Source organism: Euprymna scolopes, chromosome 18, assembly GCF_053919585.1.
Source record: "Euprymna scolopes isolate OS-2025 chromosome 18, ASM5391958v1, whole genome shotgun sequence".
In the NCBI taxonomy this organism is placed as follows: Eukaryota; Metazoa; Mollusca; class Cephalopoda; order Sepiida; family Sepiolidae; genus Euprymna; species Euprymna scolopes.
Genome location: NC_136499.1, coordinates 107,847,619 through 107,859,501, shown reverse-complemented (window position 1 = coordinate 107,859,501; position 11,883 = coordinate 107,847,619). Strand labels below are relative to the sequence as shown.

The 11,883-nt window shown below is 28.9% G+C and overlaps 1 protein-coding gene across 3 annotated transcripts in view; it reads right to left on the bottom strand.

Annotated features, from left to right (window-relative positions):
- Nucleotides 1-6,627: 6,627 nt before the first annotated feature.
- LOC145297915 (uncharacterized) overlaps nucleotides 6,628-11,883 on the bottom strand; it is a 145,813-nt gene continuing 140,557 nt past the window's right edge. For all 3 annotated transcript variants that reach the window (XM_080144253.1, XM_080144254.1, XM_080144255.1), the window contains one exon: nucleotides 6,628-6,934. In XM_080144253.1, the coding sequence (XP_080000379.1) occupies nucleotides 6,790-6,934 (145 nt within the window). In that variant the 3' untranslated portion in view covers nucleotides 6,628-6,789. The remainder of the gene's footprint in view (nucleotides 6,935-11,883) is intronic.

Below are 11,883 nucleotides of genomic sequence, written 5' to 3'. Positions count from 1 at the left end.
TTTATTGTTATATAAACATGCTCATATCCCGCTGCTACAAATAGCCACTTGTTTCAATCAAACAACAGATATCATCAGGCAGCGACTTGACTATTCAAAAGTTCTTTATGCATTGAACTTTTGAATAGTCAAGTCGCTGCCTGATGATATCTGTTGTTTGATTGAAACAAGTGGCTATTTGTAGCAGCGGGATGTGAGCATGTTTATATAACAATAAACAAGTATATATATATATATATATATATATATATATATATATATATATATATATATATATATACAATCAGGAAGTAATTTCTTAATGTTGAGCAGTGTATGAGAAATAAAAAAATCTGTCGGCCCGAACTTGTGTGAGATCTCGACTTCCGGTCACTCGATCACTATAGATCGTCTTAATAACGTTGTGCTTTATAAACGGTAAATTTTCTTTAATTATGGAGGGCGGTGGTCTAGGAGTAACGTTTCTTGCTAATCAAATCAAAGGTGGCTTCGTGGCGAGGTTCGAATCCTTCGACCAGCAACAATCCTCACTTCCTGCAGTGATGATTGCGAAAGTATGAAAGACTAGTGTCTAGTGTAGTTAAGATATATCAATGGAGCATCTATAATATAAATCTCACATGTCTGTTTAAATGTATGTTTGTATGCATGTATGTATGTATGTATGCTTGTATGTCTGCCTAAAACATTCGATAGAGGCGACGGATTTTCACGAGATCGATATCGTTTTGAAGCTCGACCCCTCGAACGACAAATATCGTAAAATTGGCCAAAAACATTAATAATTCATTCTTAACTGGGCACTTTTCTACAAGAAGGAGTCGCCTTTTTCGCCGATATTTTCGAAAGTCATCCTCTCTTTTCGATTGACTAGCCTTAATTTAAACATTCATCACTTCCGGTTTGGTGATGGACGCAACAACAAAGACGTCACTTTTTTTTCACATTCTTTTGTTCCTTCGCGGTAAGAGTTCGAGCCTGCCTGCCTACTACCACTTTTTTTTATTTTTGCTCGACACACACCTCTAAACACCCGGGCAACGCTGGGCACCCAGGCTAGTCTATTATATAAATCTCAACTATCTGTTTAAATGTATGTATGTATGTATGTATGTATGTATGTATGTATGTTTTCCTAAATCTTACGACAGAGGCGACGGATTTTCACGAAATCAGTATCGTTTTGAAGCTCGACACTTCGGCCGACAAATATCGAAAAATTGGCTAAAAAATATTTTTATTGTGCAAATATGTGGTTTATTCCAATGATTTATTTTTGGCATTCATAAGTTAAATGCAATTTCGAGCACATTTCCCCCACGGCTCGGGCGTAATTTTCATTTGCTGCGTTTCTACCACAGAGCCACCAAACACTTGCCACGAGAATGAAGATAATTAAGAATTATTAAACGCCGAATACGAAAATTTGAATATATATATATATATATATATATATATATATATATATATATATATATATATATATATATATATATATATTCAAATTTTTGTTAAGCTTACATGATATATATTTTCCTTATTTTTCATCTAACGAAAAGACACACACACACACATACATCTTACATTACCCATCGCTTTCTTCCTTCCATAATTAGGGCGGATTAAGTTCGGTTGCTAAGATCTATTTTAAAATCACGAACTCTGAGTTAAAACGCTCGTTTAATGACTGTGTTATCGCGAAAGCCGTTTGCCATTAATTAATTTCACCTTGGTAACGCCCATTAGGCTTCTCATTAATTCTCTTCAAGTTTTCAGTACTCTTCTGATTCATCCAGTGGAGGTCTGGTTTGTGCTCTGACTTCTAGTTCTTTCCATCCCCCTTCACTAATAATTTTTATAAGATTTTGGTGGTTATAAGATTTTTCTTGCAACTTGCATGTGATTGATAAGTGTTCATAATTTATGTTGGTTGGTTTCTGCTTTCGAGGGTTGTCCTTTGGATTTTATGAGTCTCAGTTTTCCTTTTGATTTCAATTTCTCCTAATCTTTATCATTATTATTATTATTATTATTATTATTATTATTATTATTATTGGGGATTATCACAAAGGCTATCATTGAAGATTTCTCTTTGAGAACAACCTATTGTGTTTTCTGGAGTCTGAGTGACAACAATCTGCTCAGATTTCTAGTATTCTCCACCTCTTTTGATACCTTTGCAAATAATTTTGTGTTATCGCAGCAGCCGTTTACTACTGATTTCTTGTTGGCAGTGACCATTGACCTTCACTGGAATTTAGGTGACGATAAGCCACTTCAAGTTCCCCTCTTCTTCGCACTCATCCAATGGAGGTCTGGTTAGTGCTTTCTCTTCTCGATGTTTCCATCCTCCTTGACTGTTCGACTATTTGTTGTGGTGTCAGCCGTGCTGACTCTGCAGTTTTATTATTATTATTATTATTATTATTATTATTATTATTATTACTATTATTACTATTATCATCTATATATTAATACAATAAGCGTGTATGTTCTTTTGTGTGTCACGCTTTCCGGCAAATTTGATTGGTTGAGATTTTATTCTGGAATAGACATTTAATTTCGGAATACACATTTACGAACGCTCTGGGTTCTATTCGAAGGGCGTGTTCTCACAGATATATTTGTTTTTAATTCTATAAAATTTAAGGGTTTATCTTACAAAAGTTGTTAAGAAATAATTGATTTTAAGTCATTACGTAATAAAATCAATACCAAATCTCTCTGTCAGCGGAGACAAAGAAATTGAGCAATTATTATTTTATTTTACTTGTTTTTTCATTGTTTATTTTTTCTACATTTGTTTATTGAGCGAGAGAGCGAGAGAGAGAGAGAGACCGAGAGAGAGAGAGAGAGAGAGAGAGAGCGAGAGAGACCGAGAGAGAGAGAGAGAAAGAGAGAGACGCTGATGTCTTCGTTAATTAAGATATTATCACTACTACTACTACTACTACTACTACTACTACTACTACTACTAATTGCTGTAACAAAGCCCAGATGCATATGTTATGGCAAGACTGTAGTTTAGGTGGAAAAATAATCTCGAACCCTTTATCACATGAAAGGAACTAATTTCTCTAATCACCGGTACGTTACCATGGCAATATTATATAAACTTTTTGCTTATTTATTGTAAAACGTTTCACGATCTTTTTTTAACGATATCTTTTTCTCTCACGTTTTACTTATTTATTTTAAACAACATTTTTTTAATTTTAAACTATTTAATTTTAAACAGAACGTTTCACGATATCTTAAACAGTAAGCCCCTTTTTTAAATAAATTATTAGTTGGAAGCACATAATTGTTACAAAACGCCCTCCTATTCCCATGTTAAGAATGGCTTTCAAAATATTATTTCAGCACGGTAACAAAAATACATAAGTACCGAACGTTTTATAATTTTAAATGATAATTTGATCATGATAATTTTTTTTTAATTGGTTTCCACCTGAACATTTTCCTTTGAAATGTCGACTTCTATGGGGTTTTGACTATGCTGAAAACGAATATCGCATTTAAAATTTCCGCAAATACGTAGTTTTTCGAATATTAAACAATATAATCTTTTATGTTAAAAAAGGTGGCCATAGTTTTGCGCCAAAAATATGCGTGCACTTAAACGTATAATAAAATGCATTCGAGAACAATATTTATTTTAAAATAAAACATTAAAAAATTCAAAATTATAAAGTTTTATTTACATTGTTTAAAATTAAAAAAGTTTGTAAACAATATTTCTTTCACAATTATAAAAAAAAATCTATTTCTATTGTCTAAAATTAAACTGTTCTATTTATATTGTTTATAATATAATAAAAATTCTGTATATATTGTTTAAAATAAATAATTGTTTATCATTTAAAGAAAATGTTCTGTTTAAGTGCGCGCATATTTTTGGCGCAAAACTATGGACGCCATTTTTAACATTAAAAAATTATATTGTTTAATATTCGAAAAACTACCTAGTTGCGGAAATTTTAAATGCGATATTCGTTTTCAGCATAGTCAAAAATCCATAGAAGTCGACATATTTTTCTTTATTATGTATTTTGCTTTATTATTATTATTATTATTATTATTATTATTATTATTATTATTATTATTATTATTATTATTGCTGTTATGTTTCTTTTATTTAAAAATATTTTCTTTTGATATTTTAGAAACATAATTTAACGTATAAATATTTTTTATATGGAATTATTTTTCATAAATTTGTTCACGTCCAGACAACATATATAAATATCAACTTAATGTGTAAGGAAAAAATTGTACATGGAAATAAAATAAACTTAACCAGATGATTCAATAAGTAACAATGAAAAAAAGGCACACAAAATTATAAAATCCTTTAAAAACAAGTCGAAAAATTATAATCATTTTTTTAAGAAATCACAAAGAAAAAAACAATAAATTACAATGAAAATACAAAAGCTATAAAGAAGTTACAAAAAAGCTATAAAGAAGTTACAAAAAAGCTATAAAGAAGTTACAACAAAGGGTATAAAGAAGTTACAAAAAAAGCTATAAAAAAGTTACAAAAAAGGTATAAAGAAGTTACAAAAAAGGGTATAAAGAAGTTACAAAAAAAGCTATAAAGAAGTTACAAAAAGGGGATAAAGAAGTTACAAAAAAGCTATAAAGAAGTTACAAAAAAAGGTATAAATAAGTTACAAAAAAGCTATAAAGAAGTTACAAATAAGCTATGAAGAAGTTACAAATAAAGCTATAAAGAAGTTACAAAAAACTATAAAGAAGTTACAAAAAAGGTATAAAGAAGTTACAAAAAAGCTATGAAGAAGTTATAAAAAAAGCTATAAAGAAGTTACAAAAAGTTATAAAGAAGTTACAAAAAAGCTATAAAGAAGTTACAAAAAAGGTATAAATAAGTTACAAAAAACTATAAAGAAGTTACAAAAAAGGTATAAAGAAGTTACAAAAAAATCTATAAAGAAGTTACAAAAAAGGTATAAAGAAGTTACAAAAAAAGGTAAAAAGAAGTTACAAAAAAGCTATAAAGAAGTTACAAAAAATGCTATAAAGAAGTTACAAAAAAGCTATAAAGAAGTTACAAAAAAGGGGATAAAGAAGTTACAAAAAAGCTATGTAGAAGTTAAAAAAAAAGCTATGAAGAAGTTACAAGAAAAATAAAAATGTTACAAAAAGACGAAATGTTACAAAAAGTTAAGACATAAAATTGATGCTTATTAAGTCGACAGATCGAATTTTTAAATATGCCGTTTTAAGCAAAACCAATACTATACGTAGTATTGTCATGTCGAAAACGGCAATATATAAAAAAAATACGAACATTCGAGTAGAACGACTACTATTGTGTTTTTAGCAAAAAAAAAAAAGTTTATCGCAATAGGATAAAAATGTCGGAAAATATTATGGTGTAATCTAAATTTTGCGTTCTGAGTTATGTCTCTATATGTACACTCTTCATCGTCTACTTTATAACACCTAAGAAAAATTAAATTTTACCCAATTTTTCGTAAAAATTACTTTTAACTATAAATAACTTTCTACGTAATGACTTTTCGTCATTTTTGGATATGTAACTATTTTCGATATGATGATTAAGTACGTAATATTGTTTTACTTCAAACAACATCTTTAAAAAATCGATCTGTCGACATTATTATAGCAAGCACCCAAAAGTTTTCCGACTTTTTGTAACTTTTTGTGTTTTTGTAACTGTTTGAATTTTATTGTAACATTTACTAAAGAAAACTAAAAAAATCATAAAAAATTACAAAAATTAAAAAAAACAATAAAAAAAAAGAATAAGTCACAACAGTGGAAATATTATTTTAAAAAATTAAGGCGAAAAACCACAAATAATTAGACAAGATGAAAATTTAACAAAGTAAATGAAAAAGTCGGAAACATAAAAAGAGTTGCAAAAAGAAAAAAAAAAAGAAAAAAATTGAAAAGTTACAAAAAATTAAAGATTAAAACAATCAAAATGTCATAAAAATTGAAACTTGCAAAATATGCGAAAACTTACGAAAAATAAAATGTCACAAAAACTCAAAAAGTTCACAAATAGTAAAAAGTCATAAACAAGTTGGGAAATTACAAAAATATAAATTACAAAAAAATTACAAAAAGTGCTAAAACTTAGCAAAAATAAAAAAAAGTCACAGAAAGTTGAAAACTTACAATAAATAAATAAATAAAGACACAAAAAGTAAAAAGTCATCAAACAATAAAAGTTACAAAATATGAAATAAATTACAAAAAATAAAAGCCCCCCCCCAAAAAAAAATCACAAAAAGTCACCAGAGCGTTGGAGAGTTAACGAACATATGGAAAAGTCACAAAATGGAAAAATCACAAAGAAAAGAAAAAAAAATCACAATTAAAAAAAGGCACAAAATAAAAAAAATCAAATAAAAATGTAACAAGATATAAAAAAAAAACAAAAAAAACTAAAAGCCAGATCAAAGACAAATTTAGAAAATCTTGGTCATAAAAGATATCACAAAAAACATATCAAATAATATGAAAACGTCGTCGTCTTCGTCGTCGTCGTCGTCGTCGTCGTCGTCGTCGTCGTCGTCATCATCATCATCATCATCATCAACAACAAAAATAAAAAAGAACACCAAACAAATATCGTATGCTATTTTTGTCTTTTACCCAATGAATAAATCGATAAATCATAAAAAAAATCAAATTAGGATTTCTAATTTTGAATGACAAAGTTCAATTTTCATTTAGAGTCCAGGGTTAATTGTCAGTCATTTTGTTTTTTGTTTTTTTTCTTCCTTTTTTTTTTTAGTTTTTCTTTTTTATCGTTGTTTTGCTGTTATTCTCTGTTTTATTTGTTATTCGCTTTGTTTCTTCTTGTTGGTTAACTTGTTGGCGATTGCTCATGCTGGCTTTGCTCGAAGGAGTCGAAAGGATGGGCATAGACAGAAGTCTGGCAAGAGAAGATGAAGAAGAATCAATACATGAGATTTTCATATTATGACACGCACATACACACATACACACATACACACATATATAATCTATATAAATAAATCAGTAGATGTATGTATGCGTGTATGTCTGTGTGAAAATATTTAACCGATAAACTCTTAAACTACTGATCACATAATACTGAAATTAACAGGAAATAGTAATCATACACCAAGGATGGTTTATAACGAGTGAAATCTTTGGATGGGTGAATAAAGCATACAGAAATATGTCGTCAAATCGAAGTGCCAAATGTTCATTTCAACTTCCGGAGATTTTACTTTTATTTTTGCGCATACGCAAATTTATTCGCAGTTTAAAGTGGTTTAATTTTAAACTTGTTATATCTATTTATTAATAGCTCAAACGGTAGGGAAAGCGGCTGGAGGGCTAAATTTTTTAGTTTCTATTCTAGCTGATGGCACACAAGTCATTTGTTTTAACTTTTGAATCCAGTACTATATATAAGGCATAATAGAGAATTGGTTCTGTAATAATAAATACGAAACCTGTATGAATTAAAATATATTCAAGCGTATATTACAACCGGGCAAGGCCGGGCACCTCACCCCGCTAGTATTATTAAATAAATATTAATAATTTTTATACCCACATACACTAGTGTTTTATGGTTATGCAATTATCAGTGTAGGAAGTGATCATTACTGATGTTCGGGAGATTCAAACCACAGTCCACAAAACCACTAGTGTCTTTTCTTCAGGCAACTAACATGTGAATAGAAAAAAATTAAATATCACACACACACACACACACACACACACACACACACACACACACACACACACACACACACACACGGTTTTTGTAAATTTTTAACGATAATTAAATTCGGTATAAATTGTAATTTCCTAGGATATCAGGGAGGTAATATACCTTAGATCTGAACGATGGTCCATAGTTTTGAACGTAAACACACACACACACACACACACACACACACACACACACACATATATATATATATACACTATATATACACAATACATACATTATTTTGTATTTTGTTTTTTGCTTATAAAACGGTTATCTACGGATATGTATATGTATGTATGTATGTACACACATACACACCACACATGTATATATATATATATATATATATATATATATATATATATATATATATATATATATATAAACGCAACTTTTTCTCAGTGTGTGAGTTCGTTCCTTATAGACTCCGAAACGGCTAAACAGATTTTCTTTAAAATTTACAGAACTTTAGTGTATAAGTCTGGAAATGTCGTAGGTAAGTTTTCTCTCAGAATACCCTCGATAATTACCGATAATTGATAATCGAAACTCTTATTTGAATTTATCTATCATCGGCAAAGCCATTTTTTCTATTTCGTCGCTTAGCAACAATGATAGAACAACGGGCCGTGAAAATTCTACTGTGGGTAAGTTGATAACGTGCTTTTTTTTTTTGTCTTTTTTTGTTTTTTGCAGGACGTGGTCTGTAGGTTCAAACCTCGCACGTAAATTTTTTAATGTTTTTTTTTTCGTTAACTGGAAAGAAGTTTATATAAAATAATTTATTAAAAAAACAGTAGGTTCTCTAGAATTCAATGTAGAACAAAATATGTTTTGGTCTAAGATACTGCATGGAAGCATGTGAAGCTTCATCTCGTGCAATTTCACGGATTTCGATGACAAGAAAAATATAGGAGTGTGAAATATTCGTTGATCATCATTCAATTCTGGGCAACGTCAGGCCTCCCTGCTAGTGTATATATATATATATATATATATATATATATATATATATATATATATATATATATATATATATATATAAAACGCAGTAATATACGAGCATGCGTGTTTAGAGGTTCTACCTTTCGTCAGCGTAGCTTGATTGTTTCTACGTGTTATTTTTATGACTTTTAAACTTTATGTCGATTTTTTTGTTGGTTTTTAAACAATAATACGGCTAATAGTGTCTTCAACCTTGAAAAACATGGACATTTTTCCCCTTAGAAAATCGCCCATATTTTTTTTGGACGTAAACAAATATTATTTATTTATTTATTATTTTACTTATAAAGCAGTAATCTACAGATATGCATCTTTCAAGGTCTTATTTCTCGTCAATGTAGCTTGACTGTTTCTAAGATTCGAACCTCAGACCATATGTATTATGGTCTAGTGCGTTAACCGTTAACGAGAAATAGAACCCCAAAACACGCGTCTTAGATTACTGTTTTATAAGTAAAATAATAAATAAATAAATAATATTTGTTTATATGTTTTCCATGATCTTCAAGGTTGAAGACGCTATGAACCGTATTATCGTTTAAAAAGTCAACATAAGATCGACATATATATAGTTTTGGAAGTTTTTAACCTTTAAAACTATATATATATATATATATATATATATATATATATATATATATATATATATATATATATATATATACTTGTACTTTTTTGTAGAAAAAGAAATCCCATACAGTGCTCTATTATTAGGGAAAAAACCTTTCTCGAAGTAAGAACAATATATTTTTTTGTATAATATATACAGGAATTTACATTTATATCGGTAGTCGGTACCGACGGTTTCAAGCCCGGTAGTTGAAGACTGCTCTTAATGTCCGCCTCAGGCTCTCTTCAGCCGACTCTCATATCATCGATGAGAGTCGGCTGAGAGGCGGACATTAAGAGCAGTCTTCAACTACCGGGCTTGAAACCGTCGGTACCGACTATCGATATAAATGTAAATTCCTGTATATATTATACATACATACACACATATATATATATATATATATATATATATATATATATATATATATATATATATATATATATATATATACAAACTTATTTAATTTTTATATTTTGTCTCATTCGTTAGAAAACGACCTTAAACTATATCCGATGGTGATGCCCCAGCTTGCGGGCTCCTCAGACTTTCTGGGTTTCTGTAAAAGTCTGAGGAGGCTACACGACGGCCAAAAAACGGTCGCGTAGCTGAAACAATAATGTAACTAAACAAAAAAATACGGTAATAAAAAATAAAACGCATATTTGCTCTACAACAGTATTGACCACTTTCTTCGGGATTTTATTAATTACCATTTCTACTATATATATATATATATATATATATATATATATATATATATATATATATATATATATATATATATATATATATATATATAATATGTTTACACATTCAGGTAATGAGGCACCCGTAAATAAGCGCATACATTTATCGCCTTTTATAAAGTTCACATAAACACGTAAGAAAAATTATCTTATGTCTTGTTATTCACATACGCACAAAGAGCGTATATTCATACGCACAAATCATAACATACGCGATATTTATAACCAATCTCACACACAAACAACACACACAGAACGCGCACAACACACGCACAACACACACAATGCACGCATACGACACACACACACACACACACACACACACACACACACACACACACGCACACACACAATTATTTGTTAATGTAAAAATAAAAATTCAAATACACGTATATGTTCTCATGTATTTAATATTAGTATGGCGCCCAGTCGTAAAATACGCTTAAATATGATATTTTAATTCATGTAGATTTCATACTTATTTTTATAGAGCCAGTTCTCTATTTATTATATTGTACACAATATGTAGTAGTGATCTCAAAAGTAAAAAAGAAAAACGACTTGACTGCCATCAGCTAGTATCGAAAAAAAGAAAAAAATATTCCTCCAGCCTTAGTCGTAATCGTTTGAGATATCGTCAGACGGGTAAGAAACAGTTAAAAAATAAACCGATTACATTGAAGATCATTTACATATATTAATATATTACTTAAGTTAAAGTACGAGATCCTAATTACAGGCAGTCCTAGAAAATTAAAAATTTCTTTCTTATCTTAAATTGTGTACCTCACAATAAATATGCTTACTCAATTTATTATATCTATTAATTGAATTCATATTAAACTCGTTTAAATAATGGGCGCTTTTTCATTGTAAGAAACAAATTCCAAATCGAAAAAATTGTATTGCAATTAAAACCAATAGTATCTACTTCATTGTCAGGCCGAAATTAGTAACAGATCCAAAGATTACGATAAACGATGCAATAGGTGTATCAGAATTTTTGTAGGAATTTTTGACACCCCTAACACGAAACAACGAATAAAATATAAAAAACTCGTAATTTCTCTTTTAAAAGTGGGTTTTTTATTTTCTTTATGGATTATACTTCCAAAATAAACTATTACAGTTGTATAAAAGTAATAGAAATATTATTTTTTTTCATTAAATAAAAAAACAGTAATGAAATTAATTGAATTTTACGAGTTCAGTATTTTTCAATTTTTAAACTTTAAAAATCTATCAAAATTTTTCTATTGATTCTATTTTTACGATATTTTCAGGGTCAATGTGAAATTTTATGCTCTTTCCAATAAACTGAATATAATATGTTAAAATTGAAAAATACTGAACTCGTAAAATTCAATTAATTTCATTATTTTTTTTTATTTAATGAAAAAAAAATAATATACAAGACAAACGTTTTTTAAATTCACGCCACCCCCATTTTGAAATGTCTATTAAAAAGTAAATAAGTAATTTATGTACCAAAGTTTTATATATCACAAATTGAAGAATAATAATATATTCTAATTTAAAACGAAAAAAAAAAAGAATAGTTTTTTTGGAAATTTACCTGTAAATCCGAAGTTTAAAACCTTTTTTTTATTAACAAAAAACAAGTTGTTTGTATTTTTTTAAATGAAACCTTGGTCCTTGCTGCTTTAATTGAAAAAAAAATTGGGGTTTGAATTACATTTTTCGAGTAGTTATAAGCTTGGAAAGACAGGGGGTAGAATTAATTCACGCCCCCTCATTTTGAAATGTCT